Source organism: Clavelina lepadiformis, chromosome 2 (assembly GCF_947623445.1).
Source record: "Clavelina lepadiformis chromosome 2, kaClaLepa1.1, whole genome shotgun sequence".
Taxonomy (NCBI): Eukaryota; Metazoa; Chordata; class Ascidiacea; order Aplousobranchia; family Clavelinidae; genus Clavelina; species Clavelina lepadiformis.
The window spans coordinates 22673147-22686718 of record NC_135241.1 but is presented as its reverse complement, the minus strand read 5'-3'; the positions used below and the strand labels follow the sequence as shown (position 1 = coordinate 22686718).

At 38.1% G+C, this 13572-nt stretch overlaps 1 protein-coding gene across 1 annotated transcript; it reads left to right on the top strand.

Moving 5' to 3' along the window:
• The first annotated feature begins 879 nt into the window (after positions 1-879).
• LOC143444952 (alpha-1,3-mannosyl-glycoprotein 4-beta-N-acetylglucosaminyltransferase A-like) lies at positions 880-3677 on the top strand. The gene is made up of 7 exons (XM_076943744.1): positions 880-939; positions 1354-1542; positions 1807-1986; positions 2475-2687; positions 2857-3006; positions 3426-3541; positions 3611-3677. Exons 1-7 carry the CDS (start codon positions 880-882, stop codon positions 3675-3677), a joined length of 975 nt encoding a protein of 324 aa, XP_076799859.1.
• Positions 3678-13572: the final 9895 nt, after the last annotated feature.

The following is a 13572-nucleotide window of genomic DNA, read 5'->3' as shown; positions in this document are numbered from 1 at the left end:
GCGAGTTGCTTCTTTCGATGACACCAAGTTCAAGTAATTTGTTGAGCTCTTGTTTGAGTATCTTTTCTTTCTCAGGAGACATTCGATAAGGCCTGCAACGTATGGGTTCACCTGTGGTTATAATGTGATGAACAGCATTGTTTATTGGTCGCTCGGAATAAGCTGAAACATCAAAAACATTGGGATAAGTTTTAGTCAAATCTGCAAGCAATCCATCTGACGTCATGTCAGCTTCTGCAGCCTGCGAAATAGAAGAAGGCTTAGTTTCCTGACAGCAGCTTGCAGAAAAAGGCCGTTTGGGTGTGGTAAAATCTGTGACGTCATTTTTGGCACGTGGCAGTGTCAAACGCTTAGCAGTGAGATCAATATTCAGACCAAAATGTATCAAGAAGTCAGAACCAATGATAGAATAAGCTATATCACTACTCATTTCAAAATGCCACAAAAATGTCCTATTGAGGTTTAATGAAACCTTCAAAGGCTCATTGCCCTTGATTACAATACGTGAGCCATTAATAGCATTATAAAATTTCTGCTTAAAACCATGCAAAAAGTAATCACTATGTACTTTTATCATACTGACGGGTGACCCCGTGTCAACCAAAAATTTAATCCCAGTCAATTTATCAGTAATAAAAAATAGGTGTGATGATAGAAGTCCAGGCGATTCTTCGTCACCATCGTTGAGGGTGATTTGACTGAAAATCACATTGTCTGGATCCAATGATTGTTGTATGAATTGTAGATGAGACATATCTTCGAAACTTCTAGTCTGAGATCACTAGACTTCTCTCAACCTCAAATTTAATTGTTCATAGGTTGTTCCCCAAAGAAAAGCGTAGTTCTCATCGAACTCAGGGTACTAGCTTTGTAGTGAAAATGTCTTCTTTTTATCGTCAATTCGTCCTCACTCGGCTGCATCAGTTTGTAATGAAAGTGGTATATTTTACCTTAGCCTGAAAGGTTTACCCACTTACACTACAAAGTCTGTTTCCTTGTGTGTATCTTAACAGTGAACTTTGATAGACTTCAGCAGTAATGACACAGGAATGACTACTGTATAATCTGATTATATTTGAAGCTTCTTTGAACGAATACATCAAGATAGAACATTATAACAGCAACAGCACAGAGACATGTTGCGGCGTTGAACGTACGACTGAAAAAAGACTGAATGAATCAAAATGCACGCACAGGGGAAGCAGTCGATTACGTCACGCAGTGTTATGCTTCATTGATTCCATAGATGAGAATTCTATGCAGTACACAATTTTATATTACATTAATTGATATATTTATCACATGTCTCATCCGTTTACGGTTAACAATTTTTTTTGTTGTGCTTTTTTGCAGTCGTTAGAATCAAAGAGCTTCGTTACAAACGTAAAAGATGAACCAATTGTACCCGGTGAAAAAGTCTATTTTCACCCCTTAGATCCGGTATTTCCCCTCTCAGGGGACCTAAAAGCACCCAGCCCAGGCTTTGAGTTGGGTCGGATACCGAAAAACGCCGACGTCGTAATAGGAATACCCACAGTGAAGGTATGTTTATGATGCAAATGTGATTGTTATTGTTATGTCATAAGATGTTTTCATTTCACACAATTTGTACATCAGTTCTAATTATAACCGACCGTGATTGAAATTGGAAACAATCATTCAGTTAAAAAAAGTGTTACTCACTCCTACGAGCGATTTGCGCAATACGACCGCTATTTGCGGTGTTTTTGCAATTTGTTTGCTTTCAAAATCAATACAAACGATTTCAATTTCAATTCAATCTTTGTTGTATTTTCTATCTGGCAGAGGCAGGGAGTATCCTATCTCTCGCAAACAATCGATTCCCTTCTGAAGAATCAGGTTGATCGTTCTGTTGATTCTAGAATCCTTGTTTACGTCGGCGAGACCGACGAAGAGTTTTTACGTGATCTTTCGCACTCATTGCAAAGCAGCTATCAGAAGCACATTGAAGATGGGATATTACAGGTTTCACTTCAGTGTTTATTCCCAAACAAGCCCAATACTTGTATCGATATCAATCGTGAGAACAGCGAAGAGCTTTAATAATTCAGAAGCGGCTGAGAAAGTAAAAAGGAAATTAATTCCCTTTACAGCCGTATCATTAAAATTTAATTTTAAAACGTTTTAACGGCCGGGTCAAACGCCCCACAAAGCAAGGTATACGTTTAAAGCATCCAGTTCTTCAACAATAAATTACACAACCACAGGCTAAGTAACTATACATAAGTTTATGAATGAAAACTGAAAGTTTAGAGTTGAATTATTTAGTACTACTTCGGTGACATCACGATTATCGCTCATCCCAAAAGGAAACTATATTTGCTTTTAGACTACGCTGTCAAACTGTATTGTTCCTATTTTTGTGAGTTTGTTGAGTAATAGCCGGCCATTTTGATATGTTTGATTTTAGCGATTGTTTTTACCCCCGCCAATCTCACAAATTTCTCTTGCAGCTAATTAGTCCACCTAAAAGTTACTACCCCCCATGGGAAAAAGTGCTTCAGTCCAGTTTTAACGACGCGCTGGACCGAGTGAAGTGGAGATCGAAACAGAATCTGGATCAAATCTTCCTCATGATGTACATCTATAACCTTTCACCTAAATATTACCTCATGATGGAAGATGACGTCATAGCCAGCCATGGGTACATCGGAGCGATAATGAAGGTGACGTAATAGTTGCTGCGTTGTGGGTGACGGTAGGATAATAAGACCCCCAATTTGGTTTTTAAAGGTCACTTCTGCTTTCTAATTAAGTCTTCGTCATTTTAAGAAAAGTTAACTATACCTTATGCTCAATGTGTGCCATGGGTTGAATAATATGATTTCTATGCAGGAGGCTAACCGAAGATCGATGGAAAATTACTTTTATATTTCTTTTTGTAATTTGGGAGCGATTGGAAAACTTTTCCGCGCCGAAACTCTTCCATCATATGCTTCGTTCATCCACACGTTCTGGAATAAAAAACCGCTCGACTGGCTGCAGGTATGTTGGCAGCTTACACGAATGAAAAGATTCTTTGTTGAGCATTTTTGTTTTTCCGCCGTATACGCTTCGAGCATAACGACTTTTGCTGAGTAGGCCTAGGCCGAGCCAATGTGTCCAAAAAAAACTACCGAAATTCGTCAAGTGTTATGTGGTTATTCGGAATTTAACGTGCACCCTATAAGGTGTCAGCTATATAGTTTTTCTATGTTAACCTATAACCTTTCTGCAATTATTTTTTTAAGCTGTGCTTCGATTTGTTAAGTTTCAAACATTTGATGGGATGAAAAAGCAATTTAGAAACGACAGCATGTGTTTTCCTTTGGTGTGCTCATACCTTACGATCCATTCATGGACTGGTTGATGGGGGTTTTGTTATTGCCTGCACCTTATTGAACCTTTATCGTTCATTTTTCCAGCTGGACTACGTTGCGTCAGCGGTCTGCAGCTATGACGAGAACGCCCAACAATGCAATAAAAGGAGAGAGCTAAAAATGCCTCCTCACAAACCGTCGCTGTTTCAACACATTGGAAGGTACATTGCTTTGCTGCTAAAGTTTTTCTGAAAAATCGAATCCATCTTCGACTTCATCTTTTCTTTCAGTGTTTCGTCATTGCAAGGAAAGACGCAAAATCTCAAGGACAATTCATTCAAAAGCGACGCCATCTGAGCTCAGGTCCGTTAGAGGTTACTTCAGGTCAAGGTTAAGCCTAAAAAAAGTCGTCGCTTCGAAGCAGAGTTAAAATGAAAGCTGACGCTGCTTCGTGTTTACTTTTGTCCACGACAATCTTGTGAATGGGGCGGAGTGTTCAGTTCAAGCAGAAGTTAATTTTGCATTTTTTCCGATTTGTTACTCAAAGTGTAAGATTTTTGTTTTCTTTCAGAGCAAACTTTTCGTCATCTTGAATACGTTGTAGTCGTCATAACCTAGTACTTGCTCTTTACCTGTTTATAGTATTTACAATTTATGTTGCAATAGTAAACAAATATCCTGCTGTTTAACCTATACCAAAGCGCCAGATACGTTTGTCCAGATTTACTAACTGATGAGCGATGATAAATCGACAACTGTATAATCCCCGCCTATATTGTGAGCCTAGCAGCCCTAGCTACTGCATTCACTCCAATCCTTTTTGTTGTTGGGTACAGTATATGTGCCCATTTTGATTTATTATTTTGAATCTTTTGTGCAATTTGTTATGCCATTTAAATGCAATATTACACTAAGCGTTGCAGCTTTTTTCTTAAAATTGTTTCGTTTTGTTGTACTTCAGCCTAACCATCGTGGTGTGAAAAAAGAAAAACTTTGCCATTGTTTGAGTGTGATTTGGTTGTGGAGAGGACGTAGATAGAATCATACTAGTACACTAATTCGCCTGCGTGCGTTTACCCAAACAGCATAACAGCAGAGAAATCAAAAATACAGTAACTTACAAGGAAACATCAATTTTCGTTGGATGCCTTTAAATTATATGGGTTCTCTTGGACCGATTATTCTTTTTGTTTAATTCACCCAATTTCGGGAACAAATACAAAAGTCTTTTTACGTAGACTTAAGTTATTGTTATTTTTTTGAATTACGGTGATTCAAAGGTTTAAGTTGTCTCTGATGCCAAACATCTAAGGTACCTGTGTCTAATAAGGCCCATTGTTCATATTTCGCAAACCCGTGCAAATAAATGAAAAATTTTAACCCTATATAAAAACTAATATAAATTCATGATGGTTTACCAGATTTCATCCTTGCCACGTGATCAACCGATTCGCTAGAGCACGAAAAATTTGATATTTGCAGTTATGGTGGTTTTGTTAATTTAGAAAAAAAGTAAGTGAGAATTTGGCCGGTTAAATGAACTGTTGTCAGCCGGCTGAAGTTTTCATGTAACAACCAACTTAGTATTGAAAAGGATAATACACTTTTTTTGCTAAAATTTTTCTGATAATAAAAATGTGACATTTTTTTCGTGGATGCCACATGCGCCTAATAAGGCCCATTCAAGATGCTTGGTTAATTGATTTCCAGACTTCAAGAGTGGTTCCAGTCATCACTTGGCAAGTTGTTGCAGTTACTTTTTTTTTTCAACCCACGTTTGTTGGTCGTTGTCTTACACAAATTGGTGGTTGCTGTCTTGCTTTATTTGCTTAATACGATTTTTCAGCTATGTTTTGAATCAAAATACTCACAAAATTGGTGGGCCTTATTAGGAGCCTATGCTCCTAATAAGGCCCATTTTTTGGAATTTTTAATTTCTTTATAAAATTTTTTTGGGGCGTTTTCAGGTATTGTGGTTTTAATATGTTGTAGTCATATACCCTTACTAATACAATACGATTTTTCAGTCTATTCTCATTTGTGGTTCTTGAGTTATTTTCAAAAAAGTGTTAGGTGGGCCTTAATTGGTACAGGTACCTTACACAGGCTGTAGGCTATCCTGAAAAACAAAGAAAGATCAAAGTATTCCATTTAACAATCCAGGGTTTGGAAATAAGCTGCTTGAAGATCATTTTAGTTTTGTGTCCGCAGTCCAATTACGTTTCGACAAGACATAAGGACTCGCATTTTCATCCCATCATCATTATCAAAGGTTCTAATCACTACATCGCCTGAGTGCCCATGCAATTAAAAATAACCTATCAATATTGCGTATTTTTATACTTACCGACATTACTTTATTTTTACGTCTATATGTTTGTACCATATGTAGGCTATGCTTGGATTAGCGGTCGTGCTAACCAGTAGGCTATTATTCATTGTTATTAATTCCGTTTTAAACCATGCACGTTTTAAGCTATTGGACTTAGCTTCTTTTCGTCGTTTATTGTTTGTTTGCCGAGTCATCTCGTTATAATGGTTACGATTTCATTTTTCGTTCCACAAGCAATGACAAAAAATAATCATTACGATGCGTCAGAAAATTAGAGGTAAGTTAGTTAAATAAAATGCCAGGTAGCGGGGAAGTAATTGAAAACGAGTTGATGCTGATCCTTAATCTTACAACCGAGATAGCACGTACGTAGTTGTCGGCCCGACGGCTACAACGAGCTATTCTCGCTATAGGGCCTGTAGTACCATTTTCAGCAGTTTTAAAACGGCAACCCGGGGATTGTGACGAAGGTCGCATGCAAGACGTCACTATATAAAAACTATAAATGATTCCGGTCCAGTGCGCATGCACGTGACCTTAATCTGTGAAAGTTTGCTGTTGTTATGGCGTGTGCGGAGTGTAGGTTCAGGCTAAAGTTGACGTTTTGTGTTGGTTCAAAGTTAAGGCTTTTTGGCTGATTTTTTGGAAAAATACAAGAAAAAAAGTTGTTAAAAAGTTGAAGCATTTGGTGCGAGAATTCCAGATACGAGAATTTTCTCAAAATACTGCATTAAGTCCTTTTGTCCTACATCTCGGCGGATACAAAAACTCAGCGAGGTGACCGGACTTGTTTAGAAGCAAATTCAAATTGAAAAATTGTACTTTGCATTGTTTTAGATAGGGCTTCAGATGGGCCTACAGGCCCTTAACCCCAGGCTGCGTGACCTACATACGGTGAAATGATCGCTTCATTTAAGTTATTCTGGTAAGTGCTTTATTTTCTGCGAGGTAAACAAGCGTCATTTTCCGGTGCTATATACCGATATGAAATGCTAGGTCGCTTTTTTATATGTGAGTACACTGTACATCAATTGACAATGGTCTCTTCTTACGTCATAAAAACAAAAACGATGTTGCTTCTATTTGCAGTTTGGACTTGATAATAATACAAGTTTTCGACACTGACTCAACCGACCGCCAAACAGACAAATTAAACAAAGTTTTATTGCGATATAAACCTTCATCCTAAAAGTTACTTAGACAGAGTTTAAAATTTATACAGGATCGTGTTACTGTGGCCATAAAACATACTGACTATTCCTATGGAGTATGGTCTCCTGACAAACGTTTGTTTTCTTTAAAAACAAATATGTCTGTAATGGAATGATTGGTTATTGTTGTTGAACTTGACTGTACCAGTCACTCCAATACAATCTTTGATTGTCTGAATGTTTATTGTCTTCGATATAATGAGTCTCAAGGCCGTTGTTTGCTTAATCAATCCTAGACTCGTCTGTTCAGCTAAAAGCTGATTGTCTTGTAAAGCCAACAAGCAGAGTTGTCCGACCTGACACTGAGCTTGTCTTAAATTGTACTGTTCAATAGTTTGCACAAATTGTTGATTGTATAAACTGGTTATATTGATTCTTCGTTGTACGATTACAAATTGACAGAACATTGGCACATCAACAGTACTTCATTTAACAGTCAATGTAATAGCATTTTGGCTTAGCTATATTCAACTGCATTAAATTGCTGATTGCTGATTATTCCCAGACTAGTTAACTCGTAATGCCATACGCTAACAAACTTATTTTTGATAAGCTGAACGCATACGAAAAAGGCGAAAGTATTACGTCACAACAATGGTACAGGAAGTGATTGTGGCTCGTGTTACTCTTAGCTAAAACGACACACAAGTACTAGAATTGAAATCTCACATAATCTGTATATTAGTTTTGGTTATAATCACAATATTATCACATAACCCCCCCCTAGAAATTGTTTTAAAATGAAATTTTAAAGCAATTTCGAAACAAAATAGAAATAAAGTCTCGATAAGCCATAATTAACACAAAGTAATAACAACAAAATCCATATAATGCGGTTAACATAAAGCAAATCACAACAAACGTTAAAACACAAGTATAATACAGTTCATATTGGTAATACATTAGTAATAAGGCGTTCACATGTATGCTTTTAAGTCATTGTGCAAGGTTAGTGCACAATTCAAACCAATTATGATATGTATGAGAGGTCAGAGGTTAATTGTTAACGAGCGTCACTTTCTGCTGAGTCACTATCTTCAGAGACATTTTGATTATCATTGTTTAAGTCAGATCGGCTAGCATGAACTATGACAGAATGATTACGATAAGCATATATTTTATGACGAATAACGGAAACCAACATAGGCAAGGTTAACTTGAAAAACCAGAAAGTGAAAACAATGCTCCAAATATAGCTCAAAATCAACAGAATAAAACAAAAGCCACTAAGTATTGGCGATGTTATGCTAGAAATCATCTGTAAAAACACATTAGTTAAGGTGTTATCAATATTTTTCTGTACATATAACATATCTGCTGTATTTTCTGGATTCGTTCTACTTCCAATAAAATGGTATAATTGATCATGCATCAAACGTGCGCGACTGACAGCTTGTAAAATACCTGATAAATCGTCAAAGTCGTTACCACTGCTAGGAAACAAATGAACAAAGTTAGAAAAATCTATTTCAGAGTAGGGTGCTTGTACAGTAATTAGAGCAGGTAAAAGTTGCTGGACGTTCTCATGGCGCATAGAGAGTGTATAATTATCAAACACATAATATGCATCATTAATAAGAAAAGTCATGATTTTGCCAGGAGTATATTTCTCTACATACTTAACTCCCTTATAAACAACATCATTCGTGCCAACCTGGCCAATATATTTCGTCCCATTATTGTCACTAAATTCTACGAGAGGTCGAGAGGCAAAAAACTCCCCATGTTTCAAATTATGCAGTAGAGTAGCTGAGATATTTTGGCATGCTACCTCAATCAGTAAATCGCCTAATGCCACGCCAGTGGCAGGACGACCCAAAAGTTGTGTTAGGACTTCACTTGGAAACAATCGTCCCACTAAAAAATACATATTTGTCAGATACTCTTGTATTTGACATTCAAGAAAATGGATATCAGACGTCAAAAAGTGAAATGAATCGCTTGTTATGTCATTGACTTCATTCAAAAAATATGTTTCAGCTGTATGGAAAGAAAAAGACGGGAAAGGTATATCATTTTCCGCTGCTATTTTGCCCAATTTTATGCCATCAAAACCATTGCAGCTGTAGGGTCTTAAAATCAAACCCCCTGGTGTACAAATGGTGTCTGACCCATAGCACTTCTGTACGGGATTTGGACAGCGACTTCGTTGATGAATGCTGATGCCTAGAGATTTTATCTCCAGACGAATGAGCTTGTGGTTCTTGTTATAATGCATTAAAAGTTCTTCGTGCTTTTGACCTACACGTTTGTAAGGACACTTGGCTTTTATCCTCGAAACCTGCCACACAAAGGTATTCGTCGACAGAGTGCAGCTACCTTGAGTAAGCTTGCAGTTCGTCATGGCTCCAATTGCACTTGATAACTGGTCTGTAGCATGATCATAAAGTGCAGTAGATTTAATCAGAATGGCGTTATAAGCTGTATGTGTATAACCGTGGGGCCAGACATACTTGACGGAATTAGAATTATGAGTGCTCCATGTAAAATCATTAGAGCTTAGTAACGGACCATAGCCCGGGGCATGTTTGGTTCTGACCCAATTCGCACAAGCTTCCACGCTTGGTGCAGGATTAATGAGTGATTTCTCATCACACGTTTTGGCCCCAAAAAAGAAATAAGTAGTCTTAAGAGTCGTAGAAATAACTGAACATTTGAATATGGGTATGGTTTTCCTCTTTGGAACAGGATCATAGATCGACACTCCGCATTTCTGAATTAGTGTTGCATTCTGTCTCACACACTTATGAGGTTTGGGAATCAGATATTCTCCAGTATGAATATTATCATGACACAGCCTTAAATGCAGCCGTGTTCCGCTTATGCAGGAAAAAACAAAAATGCTTACAATACACAATGAGATGTTTGAAGAACGCATTCTATCGAAAACGTGCAGGCTTTGTGATGACACGTCCAGTTCTCGTGGTGTACTGAGGAACAGGTTCTTCGTCAGCGTTTATGCTTTGTGACACAGGATGTGAGTCAATTTCCTCTTCTGCAACAGAAAATGGTAAGTCAGATTGCAAAATTAAGTTTTCATCATCGTTACATGAATTATTTTGACCGCCTGTGTTTGGCAAAAAACTTTCAGCAGAATTTGGTACAGGTATATGTCCAGCTTTCAAGCGGTTAATGCTGATATTATCGATTCTACTATTCAAATCAATTGTGAAAAATTTTTCTTGACGGTCAATAACAGTATATGGTCCACTATAGGGTCGCTGCATACCTGTGCGAACTCCGTCATGCCTAATAAAGACATGTGAACAAGTTTTGAGTTCTGGATCAACAAATGTTTTGATTGGGTACGGTTCATGCGGTGGAACATATCTTAGAGTGGCCATGAATTGAGTCAGCTGTTCTACATATTTTGACTGTGGGATTATGTCCAAGTTCGGTGTTTCAAAAAATTCCCCGGGCAACCTTATTGAAGTACCAAAAACTAATTGACTTGGGGCGCATTCAATGTCCTCCTTTACGCTTGCACGAATGCCTAGCATGACCCAACCTAAATGAGAATACCAATCGTGGTTACATGAGTAAGCTTTCAAGGCTGTCTTGAGGGTTCTGTGAGCACGTTCTAGCATTCCATCGCTTTGCGGATGATGCGATGTTGTGTGTATCAACTTAGTGCCCATGAACTTTGCCATTTCGTGCCATAGCTGAGAGGTAAACTGTCGACCTCTGTCAGAAGTTATGATCTTTGGGACGCCAAAGTTGGCCACCCAATTCAATATAAAGGCGTCGGCACATGTCTTTGCAGTAATGTCCTGTAGTGGAATTGCAACTGGATATCTTGTGTACCTATCAATCACTGTCAACAGATAAGAATAGCCATTAGATACAGTAAGTGGTCCAACAATGTCAACGTGGACATGCGAAAATCTCTCGTCTGGCTTCTTAAATGTTTTCAATGGTGCAACAATATGTCTACGCACCTTTGTTTGTTGACAAGGAATGCAAGTTTTGCACATGTCTCTAATTTCAACCATCATTTTAGGCCAAACAAAACGTTCTGCTATGAGTTTTTGAGTTACCTTTATTCCTGCGTGACTTAACGAATGAATCGTGTCAAAGATTTGTTTTCTGAAGGAAGCTGGCACAACTGGTCGTGCTTGTTTTGTTGACATGTCGCATAAAATGCTAACGCCATGATCCGGTAATGTCACCCGTTTCAATTGCAGCGAGCTTTCTCCATGGAGTATTGCATCCAACGTGCGATCTGTATGTTGATGACTGGCCATCTGCAAATAATCTATGGAAGGCAAGTCATAATTTATACCAGCCACTGTTATTCGTGAAAGGGCATCAGAAACTACATTGGATTCACCTGAAATGTGTTCAATTACTGGACAAAACTGTGCAATATACGACAAATATCTGAACTGCTGTGCCGTGGCATTGTCTAATTTAGAATGAATGCCTGTGACCAATGCTTTATGGTCAGTGAACAGACGAAATTGTCGACCATCCAAAAAATATCGAAAATATTTGATGCTAAGGTATAAACCAAGTAATTCGCGATCATATACACTATATTTACGTTGTGCTTTGGTAAAAGATTTTGAAAAAAATGCAAGTGGCTGCGGACAGCCATCTATTACTTGTTCTAACACTCCAGCACAGCTGACGTCTGAAGCATCAACAGAAAGTCTGACTTCCGCGTCGTGCACCGGAAATGCCAATTGTGTGGCTTCGCATAGCGCCTGCTTTGTTTCCTGAAATGCTTGCCTGGCAATCGGAGTCCATGTGACGCGTCTTCTGCCCGAACCAGTGCCTAAAAGCTTGTTAAGCGGATCTTGGATTCCTGCAGCATTGGGCAAGAACCGTCTATAAAAATTCACCATACCTAAAAAGCGACGAAGCTCCTTGATTGTCACAGGTAGTGGGTATTTTTCAACAGCATCAACCTTGGATTTGATTGGACTGGCTCCATCTTTATTCACAGTAAAGCCAAGAAATTTCACTTCTGTAGCATTAAACACACATTTTCTCTTGTTAACAATGATGTTGTGTTCCTGAAAGCGTTGCAAAACAGTTTCAAGATGCTTCTTGTGTTCTTCAGGTGTGGAACTAAATACAATGACATCATCAATATAATTAAAAGTGTAATCTGACAGTCCTCGTAAAACATTATCTATACAACGTTGAAAAGTTTGTGAACTGTTGCACAATCCCATGGGAAGTCTGACATATTGGTAAGTGCCACTTGTGGTGGTAAAAGCTGTTTTTGGAATGTCTTGATCTGCAATTCTAATTTGGTGAAAACCTTTCAACAAGTCCAAAACAGAGAAAAATTTAGAACCTGCCATTGCATTTGTAAAATTACTGATCAGTGGCAAGTTGTAAGTGTCAAATTGCGTTTGTTGGTTCAAAATTTTATAGTTGTTAACAATCCGATATTGACCAGCATCTTTTTTCTGTATTAACATTACCGGCGACGAAAACGGCGAGTTGCTTCTTTCGATGACACCAAGTTCAAGTAATTTGTTGAGCTCTTGTTTGAGTATCTTTTCTTTCTCAGGAGACATTCGATAAGGCCTGCAACGTATGGGTTCACCTGTGGTTATAATGTGATGAACAGCATTGTTTATTGGTCGCTCGGAATAAGCTGAAACATCAAAAACATTGGGATAAGTTTTAGTCAAATCTGCAAGCAATCCATCTGACGTCATGTCAGCTTCTGCAGCCTGCGAAATAGAAGAAGGCTTAGTTTCCTGACAGCAGCTTGCAGAAAAAGGCCGTTTGGGTGTGGTAAAATCTGTGACGTCATTTTTGGCACGTGGCAGTGTCAAACGCTTAGCAGTGAGATCAATATTCAGACCAAAATGTATCAAGAAGTCAGAACCAATGATAGAATAAGCTATATCACTACTCATTTCAAAATGCCACAAAAATGTCCTATTGAGGTTTAATGAAACCTTCAAAGGCTCATTGCCCTTGATTACAATACGTGAGCCATTAATAGCATTATAAAATTTCTGCTTAAAACCATGCAAAAAGTAATCACTATGTACTTTTATCATACTGACGGGTGACCCCGTGTCAACCAAAAATTTAATCCCAGTCAATTTATCAGTAATAAAAAATAGGTGTGATGATAGAAGTCCAGGCGATTCTTCGTCACCATCGTTGAGGGTGATTTGACTGAAAATCACATTGTCTGGATCCAATGATTGTTGTATGAATTGTAGATGAGACATATCTTCGAAACTTCTAGTCTGAGATCACTAGACTTCTCTCAACCTCAAATTTAATTGTTCATAGGTTGTTCCCCAAAGAAAAGCGTAGTTCTCATCGAACTCAGGGTACTAGCTTTGTAGTGAAAATGTCTTCTTTTTATCGTCAATTCGTCCTCACTCGGCTGCATCAGTTTGTAATGAAAGTGGTATATTTTACCTTAGCCTGAAAGGTTTACCCACTTACACTACAAAGTCTGTTTCCTTGTGTGTATCTTAACAGTGAACTTTGATAGACTTCAGCAGTAATGACACAGGAATGACTACTGTATAATCTGATTATATTTGAAGCTTCTTTGAACGAATACATCAAGATAGAACATTATAACAGCAACAGCACAGAGACATGTTGCGGCGTTGAACGTACGACTGAAAAAAGACTGAATGAATCAAAATGCACGCACAGGGGAAGCAGTCGATTACGTCACGCAGTGTTATGCTTCATTGATTCCATAGATGAGAATTCTATG

What these genes read in the sequence shown, in the direction of transcription:
- LOC143444952 (XM_076943744.1), top strand. Translation starts at nt 880, where the DNA reads ATGTCTTCTTTTTATCGTCAATTCGTCCTCACTCGGCTGCATCAGTTT. An exon ending in ACATCGGAGCGATAATGAAG is followed by an intron (nt 2,688 to 2,856) that starts GTGACGTAATAG and finishes ATTTCTATGCAG; the next exon opens with GAGGCTAACCGAAGATCGAT. An exon ending in AACCGCTCGACTGGCTGCAG is followed by an intron (nt 3,007 to 3,425) that starts GTATGTTGGCAG and finishes TCATTTTTCCAG; the next exon opens with CTGGACTACGTTGCGTCAGC.